This window comes from Condylura cristata, unplaced genomic scaffold, assembly GCF_000260355.1.
Source record: "Condylura cristata isolate star-nosed mole 26May11 unplaced genomic scaffold, ConCri1.0 scaffold00002, whole genome shotgun sequence".
In the NCBI taxonomy this organism is placed as follows: domain Eukaryota; kingdom Metazoa; phylum Chordata; class Mammalia; order Eulipotyphla; family Talpidae; genus Condylura; species Condylura cristata.
In genome coordinates this window covers 24227146-24243922 of record NW_004567103.1, presented here as the reverse complement: position 1 = coordinate 24243922, position 16777 = coordinate 24227146, and the positions used below count along the sequence as shown (strand labels likewise).

The window sequence follows — 16777 nt, the reverse complement described above, 5'->3', positions numbered from 1 at the left end:
GAACTCCAGAGCCTAAGGCACTGACTGAAAATTTTAATGCCACACCCTGCTGTAGTTAACCTCATTAAAGACAATTTTTAAAGAACAAAATAAAGTTTGAATCTTTGTTCTGATGTTTTGTTTTGCTTTGTTTTTTGAGCTTTGAGGTATAAGTGACAAATTATAAGATAGTTTAATGTATGTTGACATATACATACACATTGTGAAGAAATTCCTCCCATGTCGTTATTTAGACATGTCAACTTCCATATTTGCTGATTTTGGTGTGAATATATTTGTTTTACTCTCAGCAAATTTGACTTACACAATATGATATAGCAGTCAGCTATATAAACATGATTTATGTTAGATTCTCAGAACTTTTTTCTAAAATAGTGTGTTTATTTTTACATCATTTTGTGCCTTTTTCCATCCCCATGGGTTTCCCACTACCAATTCACCCATGTGCCATCACCATAGTCCAGTGTACTTCCCTCCCACTCCATTTTTTATGCCATTCCCCACTCTGTAGTTGCTCATTATTATTATTATTTTCTCCCCTGGTTCTTTATACTCCTGCTTTGAGATCCTCAGAACTTTTATCTTACAGCTCAAAGCTTGTATCCTTTCACCATTTCATCCTATTCCCCCTGCCCCACCAAACCTGTTAAATCACTTTTCCCCCATGAGTTTTCTTTAAAACATATATTTTTTAATTAGTTTATTTTTACATCATTGTGCCATCACCATAGTCTCATGCACCTTTCCCACACCATTTTTTTTTTTAAAAGATTTATTTATCTATGCATATAGAACTGGGATAATAGGCCAGACACTCACGGGTGGTGAGAGGCTTCACCAGATACAGAGTGAGGAGCAGAACAGGCATATCAATGAAGTACACTTCTGAGGGGAGCAGTGGGCGTGTCAGAAGAGGTCTGCCGCGCCATGTGGGTCAGCTCTGGTGCCGGGGATTGAACTCACGCTGAAGTGGCTTTAGCTTCCTAGTGCTGTGCTTTAATCTACTGCACCACCAGGGAGGGCCCCCCCACACCATTTTTTTTATCCCATTCCCCACTCTACCCCTGTACAATATCTCTGGATATAGTTTTTTTTTCTTTCTTTATTACAATTGCTTTTTATTTATTTTCCACCCTCTTCTCCCCCTGCCCTCCCCCACCATCTTTTATGCTCCTGCTATGAGTGAAACCATCCTGTATTTTTCTTATTTTTCTTTCTGACTTATTTTACTAAGCATGATCCCTTCCAGCTTTTTCTTTCTTTCTTTTTTTTTAAAGATTCATTTTTATTTATGTATACAAGAACTGGGTTATAGGCCTGAGGTGGGTGCGGGTGGTAGGAGAATTAATCCCACACAGAGTGGGGAGCAGAACAGGCAGATCTACTAAAATACACTGTTGAGGGGAGGAGCAGGCCAAACAGGAGAGGTCTGCTGTGCCATGTGGGTCAGCTCCCTGTCCAAGGATTGAATTCATGTCACAGTGACCAGAGATAGCTTAATAGCGATAGCTTGATAGCACTGAGACGTTTAACCTCTGTGCCACAAGGAAGCCCTTTATATAAAGCCTCTTTTAAAAAAAATAGGTTATACTGATTTATAATAAAACCTATTTCTGAGGTACAGGTTCATATCTCTTCAGATGTATGAGTTTGATTTTATTTTTTTCATTTGCACATGAAATGGTACCATGCAGTAGTTGTCTTTTCTTGACTTATTCTGGATTAACAAAAACAGCTGAATTTTTTTATGCGCTCCTACCCTTTTTGATAGAAGATAGTAACATTAGAGGTCATTCTCTTCTCTGCATCTCTTAAGCTTTTTGCATTTATGATAAATTACGTTCTTTTTTGGTAAACAAGGAAAATTAAGATAATTTTTTGAGATTTATTTATTTATGCATACAGAATTGTATATAAGCCAAAGGTTAAGGGTAGTGAGAGGCATCATCAGAGACAGAGAGGGGAGTAGAACAGGTAGATCTGACGAAGTACACTGCTGAGGGGAGCAGAAGGCGGGTCAGGAAAGCTCTGCTTCCCCATGTGGATCACCTCTGGGGCTGGGAATTGAACTCACACTGCAGCAGTTGTGGATAGCTTGCAATGCTGTGTCCTAACCCTTTGTGCCACCAGGGAGGGCCTGGAAAATTAAGATTTTCATGAAGTTTTCTTTGGCTGTTTAGGGGATACCTCCTAAGTCAGAGGTACTGTCTTAATTACTGGAAAGGGAGAAGTTTTATTTGTTTTCAAGATTTACTTATTTATGCATACAGAACTGGGGTCCAGGCCAGAGGTGCGGTGCAGGAGTGGTGAGAGGATTCACCAGAGACAAAGTGGGGAGCAGTTTAGGCGGATCGATGAAGCACACTGCTGAGGGGAGCAGTGGGAGAGATGGGAGAGGTCTGCCATGCTATGTGGGTCACCCCTGGGACTGGGGATCAAACTCACACTGAAATAGCTATGGCTCGCTTGCAGTGCTGCACTTTAATGCTCTGTGGCACCAGGGAAGGCTAAGGGAGAAATTTATAAATAAAATTCCTTCTTTCCAAAAAAAAAGTCTCGCTCTGGTAGAGCATAGCAACAGTCAAGGACCATGCTAAGGCAGAATACAGGAGGAGGAGGGCAGTTGACCTAATTGATGTGTTTCTTGGACAGCTATTTAAAGGAAAGTTTTGGGCTCTCCCTGGTGGCACAACAGGTTAAAACGCAGCACCATGAAGCTATTGCAGCCACTGTAGCACCAGTTCAATTCCTGGGGGTGACCCACATGGCATAGCAGACCTCTCCTTACTAGCCCAATGCTCCCCTCAGCAGTGTATTTCAGTCCATCTACCTGTTCTGCTTCCCACTCTGTCTCTGGTGAATCTCTCACCTCTACACCTCTGACCTGTACCCTAAGTCTGTATGCATAAATAAACAAATCTGAAAAAAAATTTTTTTAAATAAAGGAAACTTTCCTAGAGGAAATACCTAAACTCATATCTGAATTGAGATTAGACAATTCAGCTGTGCTTTGAAAAACTAAACATGAAGTAGCCATACTAAAGAAAGGGATATAAGGGTAACCTAGGAGGAGACAAAAGCCCAAGCATGCAAGAGCATGGCACATGTTGAGAAATGCAAGATATTCAGCATGACAGGGTTGAAGTAGTGCAAGCAGGAAAGTAAGTCTACAGAAGCCAGATCATGAAGGGTCTTGCTAGCTATCAAAGAGTCCTCCAAAATTCATTATAAATTATTTATAGTTTCTTTGGTGAGTCATTTTTGACACCTGAGGCTCCTTCTCAGGTCCTTAAACCTCACTCAAGATTAAGCATTATATCTTGTAAGTTCTGGAAACTTGGGTTAAATGGAACAATGACAAGCTAGGCATAGACTGTCCTTTATTTTTTATAACATGAATGTGTATATTTATTGCTTTTCATTTGTTTCAGGAAATAATGTGGGTACATACTTCTTGAACTTATGGATGTATTCTCCATTTTTCTGTTTACTATAAAAGGAAGACTTTGCAGTAATGCTTAGCATTTATAACAATTAGGCATTGTTTTAGTGACAGATTTTGTTCCATTTTGAAAGCAAATTATGTATCAGAGGGCATATCTGTGAAGCAGTTTTTATGATTATCAGCAACACAGCTGCTGTAACTATTATCTTGATAGATTTGAATCAGTTGTGGATCACATAATCAGCAACTGAACTTTTGTTCTTGTAATTTGTACTTGTAATTATTAAGACATACATAATGCAAACAAATACAAAAGAACTGTCTTAGAGCACTTGAACATATGAACTTAAGAAGAGTGAAGTATTATCATATAAAACTAGAGTAGTGATACCTCTGTGGGGTTTTTTGTCTTTTTTGTTGATTTATTTTTAATTTACATCTGAATATAAACCTTATAATATGAATTGAGAGATTTGTATGTGTGACTTCAGTTTAAGTTCTAGGTTAATAATAGTTCTTACAGTTCTATTTGTTGTTTCTTAGGGCAGATTAAACTTTTACTTGTACTTTTTTTGTCTTAGCTGTCTGATACTTTTTTGACTATAGGTAGTATAATGATAAATGAATTTACCTGTTTTACCTTAAAACCAAGATGAACATTTTTAAATAGGTAGAGATACATCCCCCCCCCTTTTTTTTTGGTAGGTATAATTGTGGTTGTAAGAAACAGTATAAAAAAATCTTTTTTTTTTAAGATTTATTTATGTGTAGAATTGGGGTACAGGCCAGAGGTGCAGGGGGTGAGAGGATTCACTAGAGACAGAGCGGGGAGCAGAACAGGCAGATGGACTGAAATACACTGCTGAGGGGAGCAGCGGGCGGATCAGGAGCAGCTGTGGGTCAGCTCCCTGGCCTGGGATCAAACTCCTGTTGGGTAGCTTCTGATAACTTCATAGCGCCGTGCTTTACTCCCTTGCACCACTAGGGTGGGCCCAGAAATCTTTTGTGCATTTTGCTCAGTTTCCTCTTGTGGTAACATTTCATAGAACTATAGTTCAGTATTATAACTGCCATATAGACAGTATATGGTCCACTGCTGTTATTTTAAGTTTCTTCAGTTGTTTGTGTGTGCGTGTGGATTGGGATGTTGGGATAGTTTAATATCCTGTGTTTATTCATATATCTACCACAGCAGTCAAGAAAGAGAACAGCACTTTAGCACAAGGACCCTTTGTGTTGCTGTTTTATAGTATCTGCTTTGCTTCCACCACTTCACTATTCCCCTCAATCTAACCCCTGGCAATCATTAATGTTTCTGACATTTCTAAAATTTTGTCATTTCAAAAATGTTTTATAAATGACATTATGTAGTAGAGAACCCTCTACGATTGTCCATTTTTCAGTTAGTATAACTACCTGGAGGTTTATTAAGTCTGTGTGAATAAATAGCATATTCCCTTTTGTTACTTTTTTTTTTTTAAAGATTTATTTATTATTTATGCACACAGAGCTGGGGTGTAGACTATAGGTGCAGGGGTAGTGAGAGCATTCACCAGAGACAGAGTCAGGAGCAGAATAGGCCGACTGACAGGTATACTGCTGAGGGGAGCAGCGGGCAGGTCATGAGAGGTCTGCCGCACCATGTGAGTCACCTCTGGGCCGGGGATCAAACTCATGATGAAAGTGGCTTTAGCTTCTTAGTGCTGTGCTTTAATCCGCTGCGCCACCAGGGAGGTCCCTGTTGCTTATTTTTAACAGTTAAGTTAGAGACTTCTACATAGTTTGGAATTCAGTTTCTACTTTTTTCCCCTTCCTAATCTATTTTTATTTATTTTTTGTACTTACTGCAATATTTAGCTATTACAGAATATCTAAATTTTTATGTCCATTTATTTTTTCCTATAACTATTACTAGTTTTTTCCAACAGAATCCCTTAGACCCCTTTTTTTCTCCCAACCTTAGAGACCTCACTTATTATCCACTAGTCTTTGTATTTTGTTTTGTTGAATAGTCCTTTATAGAAAAGCCCAATATTTGTCAGTTTGACTTGTTTTACTATCCATACTTCCCTTAAACTCCTTCCATTTCACTATGCGTGGCAACATTTCATCTATTTTTAAAATTTTTTCAGTTTTCTTATTACCTTCACCAAAACATCTGTGGCCATGGCCCGTCTGCCTGTGTCCCATCCCCTCCACTCTTCCTGCCTTTGATTGAATAGTATTGTGAGTAGGATGATTGAACAGCATTCCATTTTGTGGATATGCCATATCGTCTTGATCCATTCCTCTCAGTGGACACTTACGTTGTTTTCTTTTCTAACCATTATAAATATGCTGAGATAAACATTATAGAATATAAAAATTTTTGAGTCGATGCTTTCATGTTCTTTGGATTTGATGCCTGGATTAGGATTGCTGGCTCATATGGTATTTTCATTTTTAGCTTTTTAAAATAAAACCATTTTGTTTTACAAAATTGCTGGGCCATTTTACATTCTCACCAACCATATAATAGGCTCCTTTTTCTCTGCCTCATCTCCAGCACTTATTGGGGGAGTCCTTTTAATATGTGTGGTTCTCAGTGGCATGAGATGACACCTCACTATGGTTTTGACCTGCGTCTCTCTTATTAAAAACAAATGAACGTCTTTCTATGTGTGTTAGCCTTCTGTGTATTATCTCTAGTATTCAGATATGCCCATTTATTAATTGGCTTGATTTTTAACTGTTAAATTAAGTTTTGTATATATCTTGAATTTTTATTCCTTGTGTAATCTGAAATTTTTCCCAGTTAGGATTTTTTAAAATCATACATTTTCATTTGCTGTGTGATAAATTATTAAGTCCAGCTTTCCCACTTGTTTATTTCTGCTTTTATTTCCCTTGCCATAGGTATCAAGTAACCAGAAATATCTTTATCAATGATATGAAATGTATCACTAGTGTGTTTTTCTATGTTTTGTTGTAGGTCTTGTATCTAGATTTATTGTTGTATATGGAGTTAGAGAATGCCTAAACTGTTTTTAAAATCCATATATTTGTTTAAATGTAGGTGACAAAACGCGACCGCCTTCCTCAAGCCCCTCCAGCATTATCCGCCGCACATCTTCCCTGGATACACTTGCTGCTCCGTACCTCGCCGGGCACTGGCCCCGTGACAGTCATGGGCAAGCTGCTCCTTGCATGAAGGACAAATCTACACAGGTATGTTCATTACATTTCTTATCCTGAAGTGTTTTACTCTAAAACTGTGTCTCATATTAGTTTTGCTAAGTGTGTTCTTAAAACGTTCGTGTGTGGTAGAATTACCAAGAAGCTGAAACTGGTGAAAAAATCAGATTCCCAGACCTGGAGCCAAAGACATTCTGTTATAGGTATGATTGGGACTTAGAAATATGTCTGTTAAACAATTCCAAAATAATTCTGATACATATGGATAATTTATAGACAAGTTTCACCCATTTATTCTTTATAGTAAGCTTAGAACATAGCTTTATGTCTAATATTTGCAACTGGGAGTTAAATGTTTCTAACAGTAGGGATTACTTTATTTTCCTTATTTTTTTTAAAGATTGACTGATTGATATATTTATCTATTTATGCATACAGAACTGGGGTTCGGGCCAGAGGTGCAGGGGCAGTGAGAGGATGCACCAGAGACAGAGTGGGGAGCAGAACAGGCAGATTGGAGGAAGTACACTGCTGAGGGGAACAGCAGCATGTGAGTCAGGAAGGTCTGCTGTGCCATGTGGATCACCTCTGGGGAGCTTGAACTCACACTGAAACGGCTGAGGCTGGCTTGCGGTGCTAAGTCCTAACCCGTTGAGCCACCAGGTTATTTTCCTTGTATCTTTGTGCCAAAAACCGTCCTGTATTTGGGAGATGGTGATTATATTATTGCTGATCAGCTCTATAAATGTAACTATTCTGGCAAAAGGACTCTGGATGCAAAGTGCTATGCTTTCAGATTTGTAAAGATTTTTAATTAGAAGGACTTAAAAAATTTTTTTTACATCATTCTTCATTTTTGTACAATGTATGCTTTTTCATATCTGTTTTATCGCCTATGGACTTCCCAAATCCAAGGATTTTGAAGTACCCCATATTTACTTCCTGGGTTTACAAATGAGAAAGCTGAGGTTCAACATCCAGTTGATGTGACTGCCTCTTAGTTTGGTATAGTTTCTTTCATAGCACTTAACAATTTTAATTAATTAAATATTTATATAGCCACTTATTTAATGTTCCTCGTATTTACTGGACTGTGAGATCATGAAGGCAGAAACTGCCCTTTACTGTATTTCATCTTCAAGACTTTGTGACAGAATAAATATTTGAGGAATGTTTGAAAAGGAATGAACAGAATAGTTTAAGCTTTACTGCTAGTGAAGAATGAGTCATTTAAGGAAGTTAGAATTCTTTATATTGATGATTGAAAATCAACTAGGTATAGCTTAGTTTGGACGGCAAATTCATGTCACTAATGCTCATTTGATAACAGTGTTGTCTGATACACTGTCCTATAATAGAATCAAGTTAAACATTCTTTTTGTTGATTTTGGGTTGCATATTAATTTCTGATAGTGCAGGTATTCTTCTTCTTCTTCTTTTTTAAAGATTTATTTATTTGTTCATACAGAACTGGGGTACAGGCCAGAGACTCAGGGGCGGCGAGAGGCTTCAGCAGAGACAGTGGGGAACAGAACAGGCAGATGGACGAAGTACACTGCTGAGGGGAGCAGTGGGCTGACCAGGAGAGGTCTGCCACGCCATGTGGTCACCTCCGGGGCAGGCGAGGATCGAAATCATGCGGAAGTGGCTTTAACTTCTCAGTGCTGTGCTTTAACCTGCTGCGCCACCAGGGAGGGCCAGTGCAGGTATTCTGATACTCTTGAAACTGAGTTCAGTTGTTAGGGTGGATGCTTGGGGTTTGAGATTACCTTGATGTTTATACACCAGTAATAATAATAGATTCACTGTTTGTACTCTCAGAAGTACTGACTCTTTTCAGAAATTGTGACTTTTTAAACCAGAGTTCTGCAGACTTCTGCCTTTACTCAAAATCTCTAAGTTTGCTAATCTTAGGACATGTAGTATAGAAAATGAGTATAGTTTCTCCCTGTTTTCTGCTTAAGCTACATGATGTGTTTCAATTATTAAGGGTGTGTTTTCTTGAATTATGTTACTTCTTATTTTCTCTGCAGTTTCAGGTTGGTTGGGTTCAGATATTTTGTTGTATCAGTAAAAATGTATAACCTTACAAGCCTTTGGGGGAGCCCCTGATCTGTGAAAGCAATCCAGTGAGTGAGTCTTTTTAGCAGTTGCTATTTATACAGCCCTGACTATACTGAATCAAAGTACAAACCGCATACTCTCTCCTTCTAAATTATCCCCCAAGTTGGGAATGTGAAGAGTAGAAATGTAAGGAAAAGTTATATTTACCGTGCTTTTAATCTAGCTTATAAAGATTGTGGACTCTCCTAAGGCATAATGCAATGAATGCTGAATACTCCATTCTTTCATTAATGTGTGGGTCCCCATCTTTGGCAAGTGAGTTTAGCATTAATTGATCAAAAGTCCTCAACTTCATTACTTAGGAGGAATTTTGGATGGAATGTTTGTAAAGAATGTTTCCAGTTATTGGATTTCGTAATGTACATATGCTTCATTTTCTAAAATTTGGTAAAGCATATGAAACAAAATTTTTCCATTTTGACCATATTTAACATAGTTTTGTGGCATTACATTCACAGTGTTGTAGAACCATTGCTACTTAGTATTTCTAATACTTTTTCATCTCCCCACCCAGGAATTTTATTATTTTCCCATCTTCTATTTCCCTAGTTCCTATAATTGCTTTTCAGCCTACTGTTTCTATGAATTATTGCTACTTAAGTGGAATTTGTCTTTCCGTAACTGGCTTTTTTCACTTAGCATAATATTTTCAAGGTTAATCTACATTGTAGCATGTATCATATCATCATTTCTCTTCGTGACTGAATAATAGTCCATTGTATGGTTATACCACTTATAATTTAGCCATTTATTGAAATTTTGGGTTGTTTCCAAATTTTGGCTAACGTGAACAATGCTAAAATGAAGATTGGTGTACAGGTATATCTTAGGGTGCTTTTAATTCCTTTGATACATATTTAGTAGGGAGCTTCCTGGGTCATATATTTAGCTTTTATATTTTAAATATTTTAAAACATTTTTTTACATAGAAGTACTGGGTGTAGGCAGAGGTACAGCAGGGAAAGAGTATTCACCAGAGATAGAGTGGGGGAGCAGAACAGGTGGATCTACTGAAATGTGCTGCTGAAGGGAGCAGCAGGCAAGGCAGGAGAGGTCTGCTATACCATATGTGGGTCAACTCCCTGGCTGGAATTGAACTCAGACCCCAGCAGTAAGAGTGCTGAAACTTAATCCCTGCACTACCAGTGAGGTCCCATATATTTAGCTTTAGATGAATTCCAAAACTGTTCCAGTTAGCTGCACCATTTTATATTTTAAGCAGCAAGGTGTAAGGACTCCACTTTTGCCATAACCTTGCTGACACTTGTTCTTTTCCTTTATGTATTTATTTTTTAATTTTAAAGATTTGTTTATGTGTACAAGAACTGCGGTATAGGCCAGAGGTGTTGGGGTGATATGAGAGGATTTACCAGAGTCAGATAAGGAACAGAACAAGTAGATTTTACTAAAATACACTGCTGAGGGGAGCATCAGGTGAGACAGGCAAGGTTTGTTGCTCCCTGTGTGTCTGCTCCGGGGTGCAGCATGGACATTGACATCGAGCTTATGTTGCAGTGGCTCACAATAGCTTGATAGCGCTGTCTTTAACCCCTGCACCACCAGGGAGGCCCCCCTTTTTATTTTAAATTATAGCTGTCCTAGTAATGGTTACCTTGTACTTTTGATTTGCATTTTCCTAATCATCTATGTTATTGAGCATTTTTCATGTGTTTGTTCACCATTTTAGTCTTTTTGGAGTTTCAGCATTTTCTTAACATCTCCTTTCCTTTATTTCCCCTTTGTGAACTAGGTAAAACTCTAGTGCCTATCTTTTAAGGTTAGTTGAAGATTAAATAAGTAAATATATAAAGATTTAGAACAGCTTTTGGCAAATAGTAGTATTTAATAAAATGGTTGCTGTTAAAATTCTTATCCTTGATTACTATCAGATTAGAAAAAGGATGACATGTAGACTTCATTTCCTGTATAGTTTGTCAGTTGCTGAGATTCCTGCTGTGTTATGCTGAAAAGATTCAGGCTAAAGATTACTGAGATTGATTAGCACTTTTATCATCCTTGGTTCATATAGAGCTACAGCTGACAATATGATGAAAATAATTTATCTAGCTATGAATAGATAGAACTTCCAGAAAGTTGTGGTAGATGTAGACATTTAGTAAGTCATTTGTGTCAACACTCTGAACCTTGGTTTGTTAAAAAAAAAAAAAAAATCATATGTGACACTGAGTTCTTTCTCAATATCTCAGAGAGAAGTAGAAATGAAAGTTTCTGGAAATTTTGGAGAAAGCAGCATCTAAAAAGATGCTAACTTGCCCTTTTGCTTCACGCTACCACATCATTTGTTTTGGTCATGAGAATGAATGATTAAGATTTTACTATATGTGACTCTCATCCATATTACTTGACAGAGGTAGCAGAAAGGTGTCATCAGTCTTTTTCCTGAATCTTTGGCAGACATTGTTCATTCATGTGAATTCACAACCAGAATCCTTCCAGCTCAGCACTTGAGCATGGCACTGCCAGTGGCGCAGAGGTGGTCTGCAAGATTAATTCCTATAAAATAGACTGACCGTTTCTATTTTAGAGTTTTGTTTTATTACCAACCTCTGCCTCCTGTACCCTCCTTCCAAGTTCTTGTAAAAACTGACCATTTGCTAGTTTTCCTCCCAAGTAAGACTAATTTATATTCCCAGCATCATCAGTGTTGCAGTTCTATTAATTTCACTTGCCTTATTTTTGGGGGTGCTGGTTGTATTTTTTGACTGTTGGGGGAGAAAAAGGTGTGTATGTGGTTGGAGTGTTGGCATTCTTGTGACTCTGAGGTATTCCTTTCCCAACTTCTGTAACCTCTAGACTATTTCATCTTACAGGTGGCTTGTGTGAGTATGTGTTTGTGACTCATGTGTTTGGTGTCTGGTTTTCTTTTTGAGATTTATTTATTTATGTATACAGAACTGGGGTATAGGCCAGAGGAGCAGGGGTGGTGAGAGGATTCACCAGAGATAGAGTGAAGACCAGAACAAGTAGATCGATGAAGTACACTGCTGATGAGAGCAGCGGGTGGGTCAGGAGAGGTCTTTTGCACCATGTGGGTCACCTCTGGGCCTGGGGATCTGACTCGCACTAAAGTGGCTGTGGTGGCTTGCAGTGTTGTGCTCTAACCTGTCGTGCCACTAGGAAGGATCCCTGGTTTTCTTTCTTAATTCTTTTGTTTGTTTTCTTCATTCCAAAAACCAGTTGTCATTTGCTTTTAAAAATCTTACCTTTTCGGGCCCTCCCTGGTGGCGCAGCGGGTTAAAGAACAACACTGAGAAGCTAAAGCCACTTCCGCATGAGTTCGATCCCTGCCTGCCCCGGAGGTGACCACATGGTGCGGCAGACCTCTCCTGACCCGCCCGCTGCTCCCCTCAGCAGTGTACTTCGTCGTTCTGCCTGTTCTGCTCCCCACTCTGTGTCTGGTGAATCCTCTCACCGCCCCTGCACCTCTGGCCTGTACCCCAGCTCTGTATGCATAAATGAATAAATCTTTTAAAAAAAAAAAATCTTACCTTTTCTCTCAAACACCTACATTTCAGAGACTGCTCTCTTCCCCATCAGGTGTTGAATTTTTGACTAAGTTCATAGTTTTATTTTACACAATGTCTGTAGTTTATGATCTTATAAGTGCAGAAACTTTGTTAAGATGGTCTGACACTTAAACCTAATAAAATTAAGTATTTGCTAATTTAGAGATTCAGGTAATGTTGAATTACTGAAAGTAGCTGTTTATAATAGTTTACATTTACAATGTTGTTGGAGATTGTTTCTTACTTTTGAAAAACAACAGGAAAAAAGTGAAAGCTTTTGTACCTGTTTAATAGATAAAGCATCACAAGAATTACATCTTAGTGTTATAAAAGTGCTAAAGTAGATTATATATGTGTGTGTATATATATATATATATATTTAAGTACTTTTTCAGTTTTACTGTTTTGAATAAAACCTTGGTCCACTGGCTAAAATTGTAATGAGATATTATAGGAAAGAAAAATGTTAAAATCCTTTTGAGAGCTAAATCTAATGAGCTCAGTAAAAGGTCTGTGTTGCCTCTTAATAATGTTGCTTTTCTTGGATAAACCTAAGATTCTGGAATAATCAAGGTTTCCAGGACTGGTGTTTCTACCCTTTTTCTTTTTTTTCTTTTTTTTTCATTTTAGAAAAGATTTCTGCAGACCAATGACTCCATGTATTTATTACTTTTTAAACAGACTGAGCTGTGGTATAACAAATGGAAGGGTATATCATGGAATTCATTAAAAAAAAGTATAGTTTCTTGATTGTGTAACTCTTTATATCTCTTGAAATATATTCCAGCTCTCCTTAGTGAACTTGTAGTCAGCCCCTCATTGAACTTGTAGTCAGCTTCCAAGTTGCTGTTTGTTTCTCATGCTCTACCACCTTTTTTTGGATAATTTAGTCTTTCTCATCAACCTATACCCATTCTGTAAAGTCTTGCCATTCTACTTCCCTTGTCCTAGGTTAACTGCCTTTCTTAAAGGGTCCTCTACCATCCCATGATCACTTAATTAGCTAGTTATCCTTCTCTCCTAGAGAATAAGGACTGTTTCCTCTCCCAGCCTACTCTCTAGTTCACAGCCTGGGTCATAAGTAGATATTTAATAGCTTCCCAGCATATAATGCAAGACTTGAGAAAATCAAAACATAATTAAAACTTTATTTTTTATTAATACTGAGTATCTTATAATGAGGCTACAATTTTTTAGTTGAACAAAGAAAGCAATTATCTTTTGAATTAGCTTAAGTAAAATTAATGATTTTTGCTACATATTTTTTTTGCTTGAACATCTTGTCACTGAAATTAGCAAAGCTGTCCATTGTTCTTTATCCATACCTGTATTTGTTTTGCTAATTAAGACCTTTGCTCTCATTTATCATTAATTTGTTCTTTATAAATACATAGGAAAATTTTATATTTCTTTGCTTTTCTTTGAATTAATTTTGTACTTAAGTTTAACATCTTTAATAATTTTCACTCACATTTTATTTTGAAAAAAAAAAAAAAAAAACAAAACTCAAGCTCACAAGACATATATTGAATACCAGTATATTTTTCAGCTATATCCTTTCATAATTAGATTGAATTTACTACATTTTGGCAGAAATATTGTATCTTTACTGTCTGTGTATCTATATCAAAAAGATATTTGACTTACAATATTCTCTTCAGAATTAATGAATAATATGGGGGAGGGGAGTTACCTGATACTGTAAATATCCTGTTCTCTAGCACATTTTTCAGCCATTGGTTTTAGCATTCACTGATGATTTTTTTTCATGTTAGAAAAGATTTCTGCAGAGCAGTGAGTCCATGTATTTATTACTTTTTAAACAGACTGGGCTGTGGTATAGTAATCAATAATTACTATTTAAATGACAGTTTTTTAAAGTCTGTTTTCATTGTTTATGCATTTATTTGTTGGACTAATATTTTTTGATAATGGTATTTCTTTGTGGAATTATCTTAAATAAGTAGGTTATTTAAAATTTCAATCACATTTTAAAATAAAATAATATTTAAATCACTATGACTTAAAATTCTGGTTTTCTTTTTTTACCCTTTAACTTTTTTACTAAGAAAATGTTCAATATACAAAAAGAAAAGAGAAAATACTACAGCTGGTCTTTAAATATTAGTGATACATTGGTCTTTAAATATTCAGTGGTCTTTAAATATTAGTGATACATTTTTTTTTTTACCAATCTTTATGTGCTGGTTGAACGTTCTCAAAGTTTATACAGATATCATACTTTATGCATAAGTCCTTCAGCACATATCTCTTAAAAATAAGACTATTTCCTATATAGCAATGTAGGAAAATTGACAATTCCACAATCCTATATAACACCCAGCTATGTTAACATTTCTCTAAGATGCTATATATATATTTTTAAAGCCCAGTCCATTCTGAGATCCATTTATTGCACTTGAGCCCCTTTTAATAGGCGGCTAATTCTCATATATATATAACATTATGTGTTACAAGTTTTCCTGACTATTTGTGAGTAGATACTTTTTCCTTTTCTGTTTAGCAGATAATATGTGTAGTACCTTTTTGCGCCACAAGAGTGTGCTGTTCCCAAGTAACTTTTCACCTGATGCTTTTAGTGTCCATTGATGATCCTAGCATGACTTAGTTATTTCCATAGAACTGAGACTGTTAACTAGATTTTTTTTCTTGCACAAAAGATAGCATATTCTATAGGTTCTTCAAATTTTTAAAAAGTTGGCCCTCCCTGGTGACATAGCGGGTTAAAACATAGCACCATGAAGCAAAAGCTACTTCCGCATGAGTTCATCCCCACCTGCCCCTGAGGTGACCACATGGCGCGGCAGACCTCTCCTGACCCGCCCGCTGCTCCCCTCAGCAGTGCACTTCGTTGATCTGCCTGTTCTGCTCCCCAATCTGTCCCTGGTGAATCCTCTCAACCCTCCACATCTCTGGCCTGTACCCCAGTTCTATATGAATAAATAAATAAATCTTTTTTTTAAAAAAAAAGTCAAATGCATACTTTTATCCATATAGGAAGAGTTCCCCCATCTTAAAAGTTTTTTCCCATTTATATAGAGAAAAGTTGTGTTTTGAATAGGCTCTGCATTTATTCATATAGTACAAAACTCAAGTACAGAAACATATATTCAGTAAAGACTTTTATTCCCATGAAGTAGCCACTGATACCGTTTTCTTAGTTACTTGTATATTCAACCAGAAATACTTTATATATGAATATCTTCCGTCACATATAGTTACTTTGTATATATGTGTTTATACACACACACAGACACACACACATAGTGCTGTCTTGAGTTTTTCACTTAACACTATCTCCTAGAAATTATTTTATATGATAGGTTGTGAGTCAACTTAATTCTTTTTTTATAGCTGTATAGTTATCTTTTGCAAAGATACACTGTGATTTATTTAGCCAACTCTAATTACAATGTTCCAGCCTTTTACTTGGAAAAACATAATGTGATAGTAATTTTTTACATAGAGATATACCAAGTATATGTCTACAGGATAAATTACTAAAAGCCTGCTCCTGTGTCAAACTAGGAATATTTGTAATTTGGACTGCTGTTGCTGAATACCTTTCCATAAATTAGTCTGTACTAATTTATACCTGCCTCAACAATATAGAAGAGTGTATGTAATGAAATTGCCCCACCTCAGTAAAGTTTTAGTTTGCATTTCTCTTAGTATGGTGAAGTTGACACATTCTCCTGTGCTAAAACTTACTGTATTTTTTTTTTCTGATACAGTACTTTTAAAAAATATTTTGTGGTACAGTACTTTTGAATTCTAATTTTTATGTGATCGCTAAAAAGTTAATATTTTTTGAGGCTAATATTTTAAACAAACTAAGACATAGTGTAAAGGTTAAGATTAAATTTTGGCCCTCCCTGGTGGTGCAACAGGTAAGGATGCAGCACTGCAAGCCACTTCAGTGCAAGTTTGATCCCTGCCTGGAGGTGATCCACATGGCAGCAGACCTCGCCTGACGGGCCGCTGCTCCCCTCAGCAGTGTACTTCATGGATCTGCCTGTTGTGCTCCCCACTCTGTCTCTGGTGAATCTTCTCACTGCCCCTGCTCCACTGGCTTGTACCCCATTTCTCTATTCATAATTAAATAAATCTTTAAAAATACAATAAATTCTGGAGTCTAGAACTTACACCTTTGCGTTGCTGCTTTCTAGCTGTGAGACTATTAGCAGTTAAACCTCTCAATGTCACACTTTAGTTGTCTGCAAAACTTGTAGGATTTTTTGTATTATTAATTTAAACAGTACAATGAAAACGCTTCGTTATGTTTTTCAGGAAGCAATGCTTAGGACATAATATCACAAGATTTATATCTATTACTAGTATGCATTTTTTCTCAATAAATGCTATACTTATAATTTCATAAAAATAATGATTACTGATTTTTACTAGCAAAAGGAAATATGCACTAAACTCTTTATTTATTTATTTATTTATTTATTTTTTTTTTTTTAAAGATTTATTTATTTGT

General features: G+C 36.7%; 1 protein-coding gene across 1 annotated transcript in view; it reads left to right on the top strand.

Moving 5' to 3' along the window:
* The window catches only part of FAM117B (family with sequence similarity 117, member B), a 63481-nt gene that overhangs the window by 19100 nt on the left and 27604 nt on the right, over positions 1-16777 (top strand). Inside the window, exon 2 of the mRNA XM_004674379.2 lies at positions 6501-6652. Coding sequence (XP_004674436.1) covers positions 6501-6652 — 152 coding nt within the window. The remainder of the gene's footprint in view (positions 1-6500; positions 6653-16777) is intronic.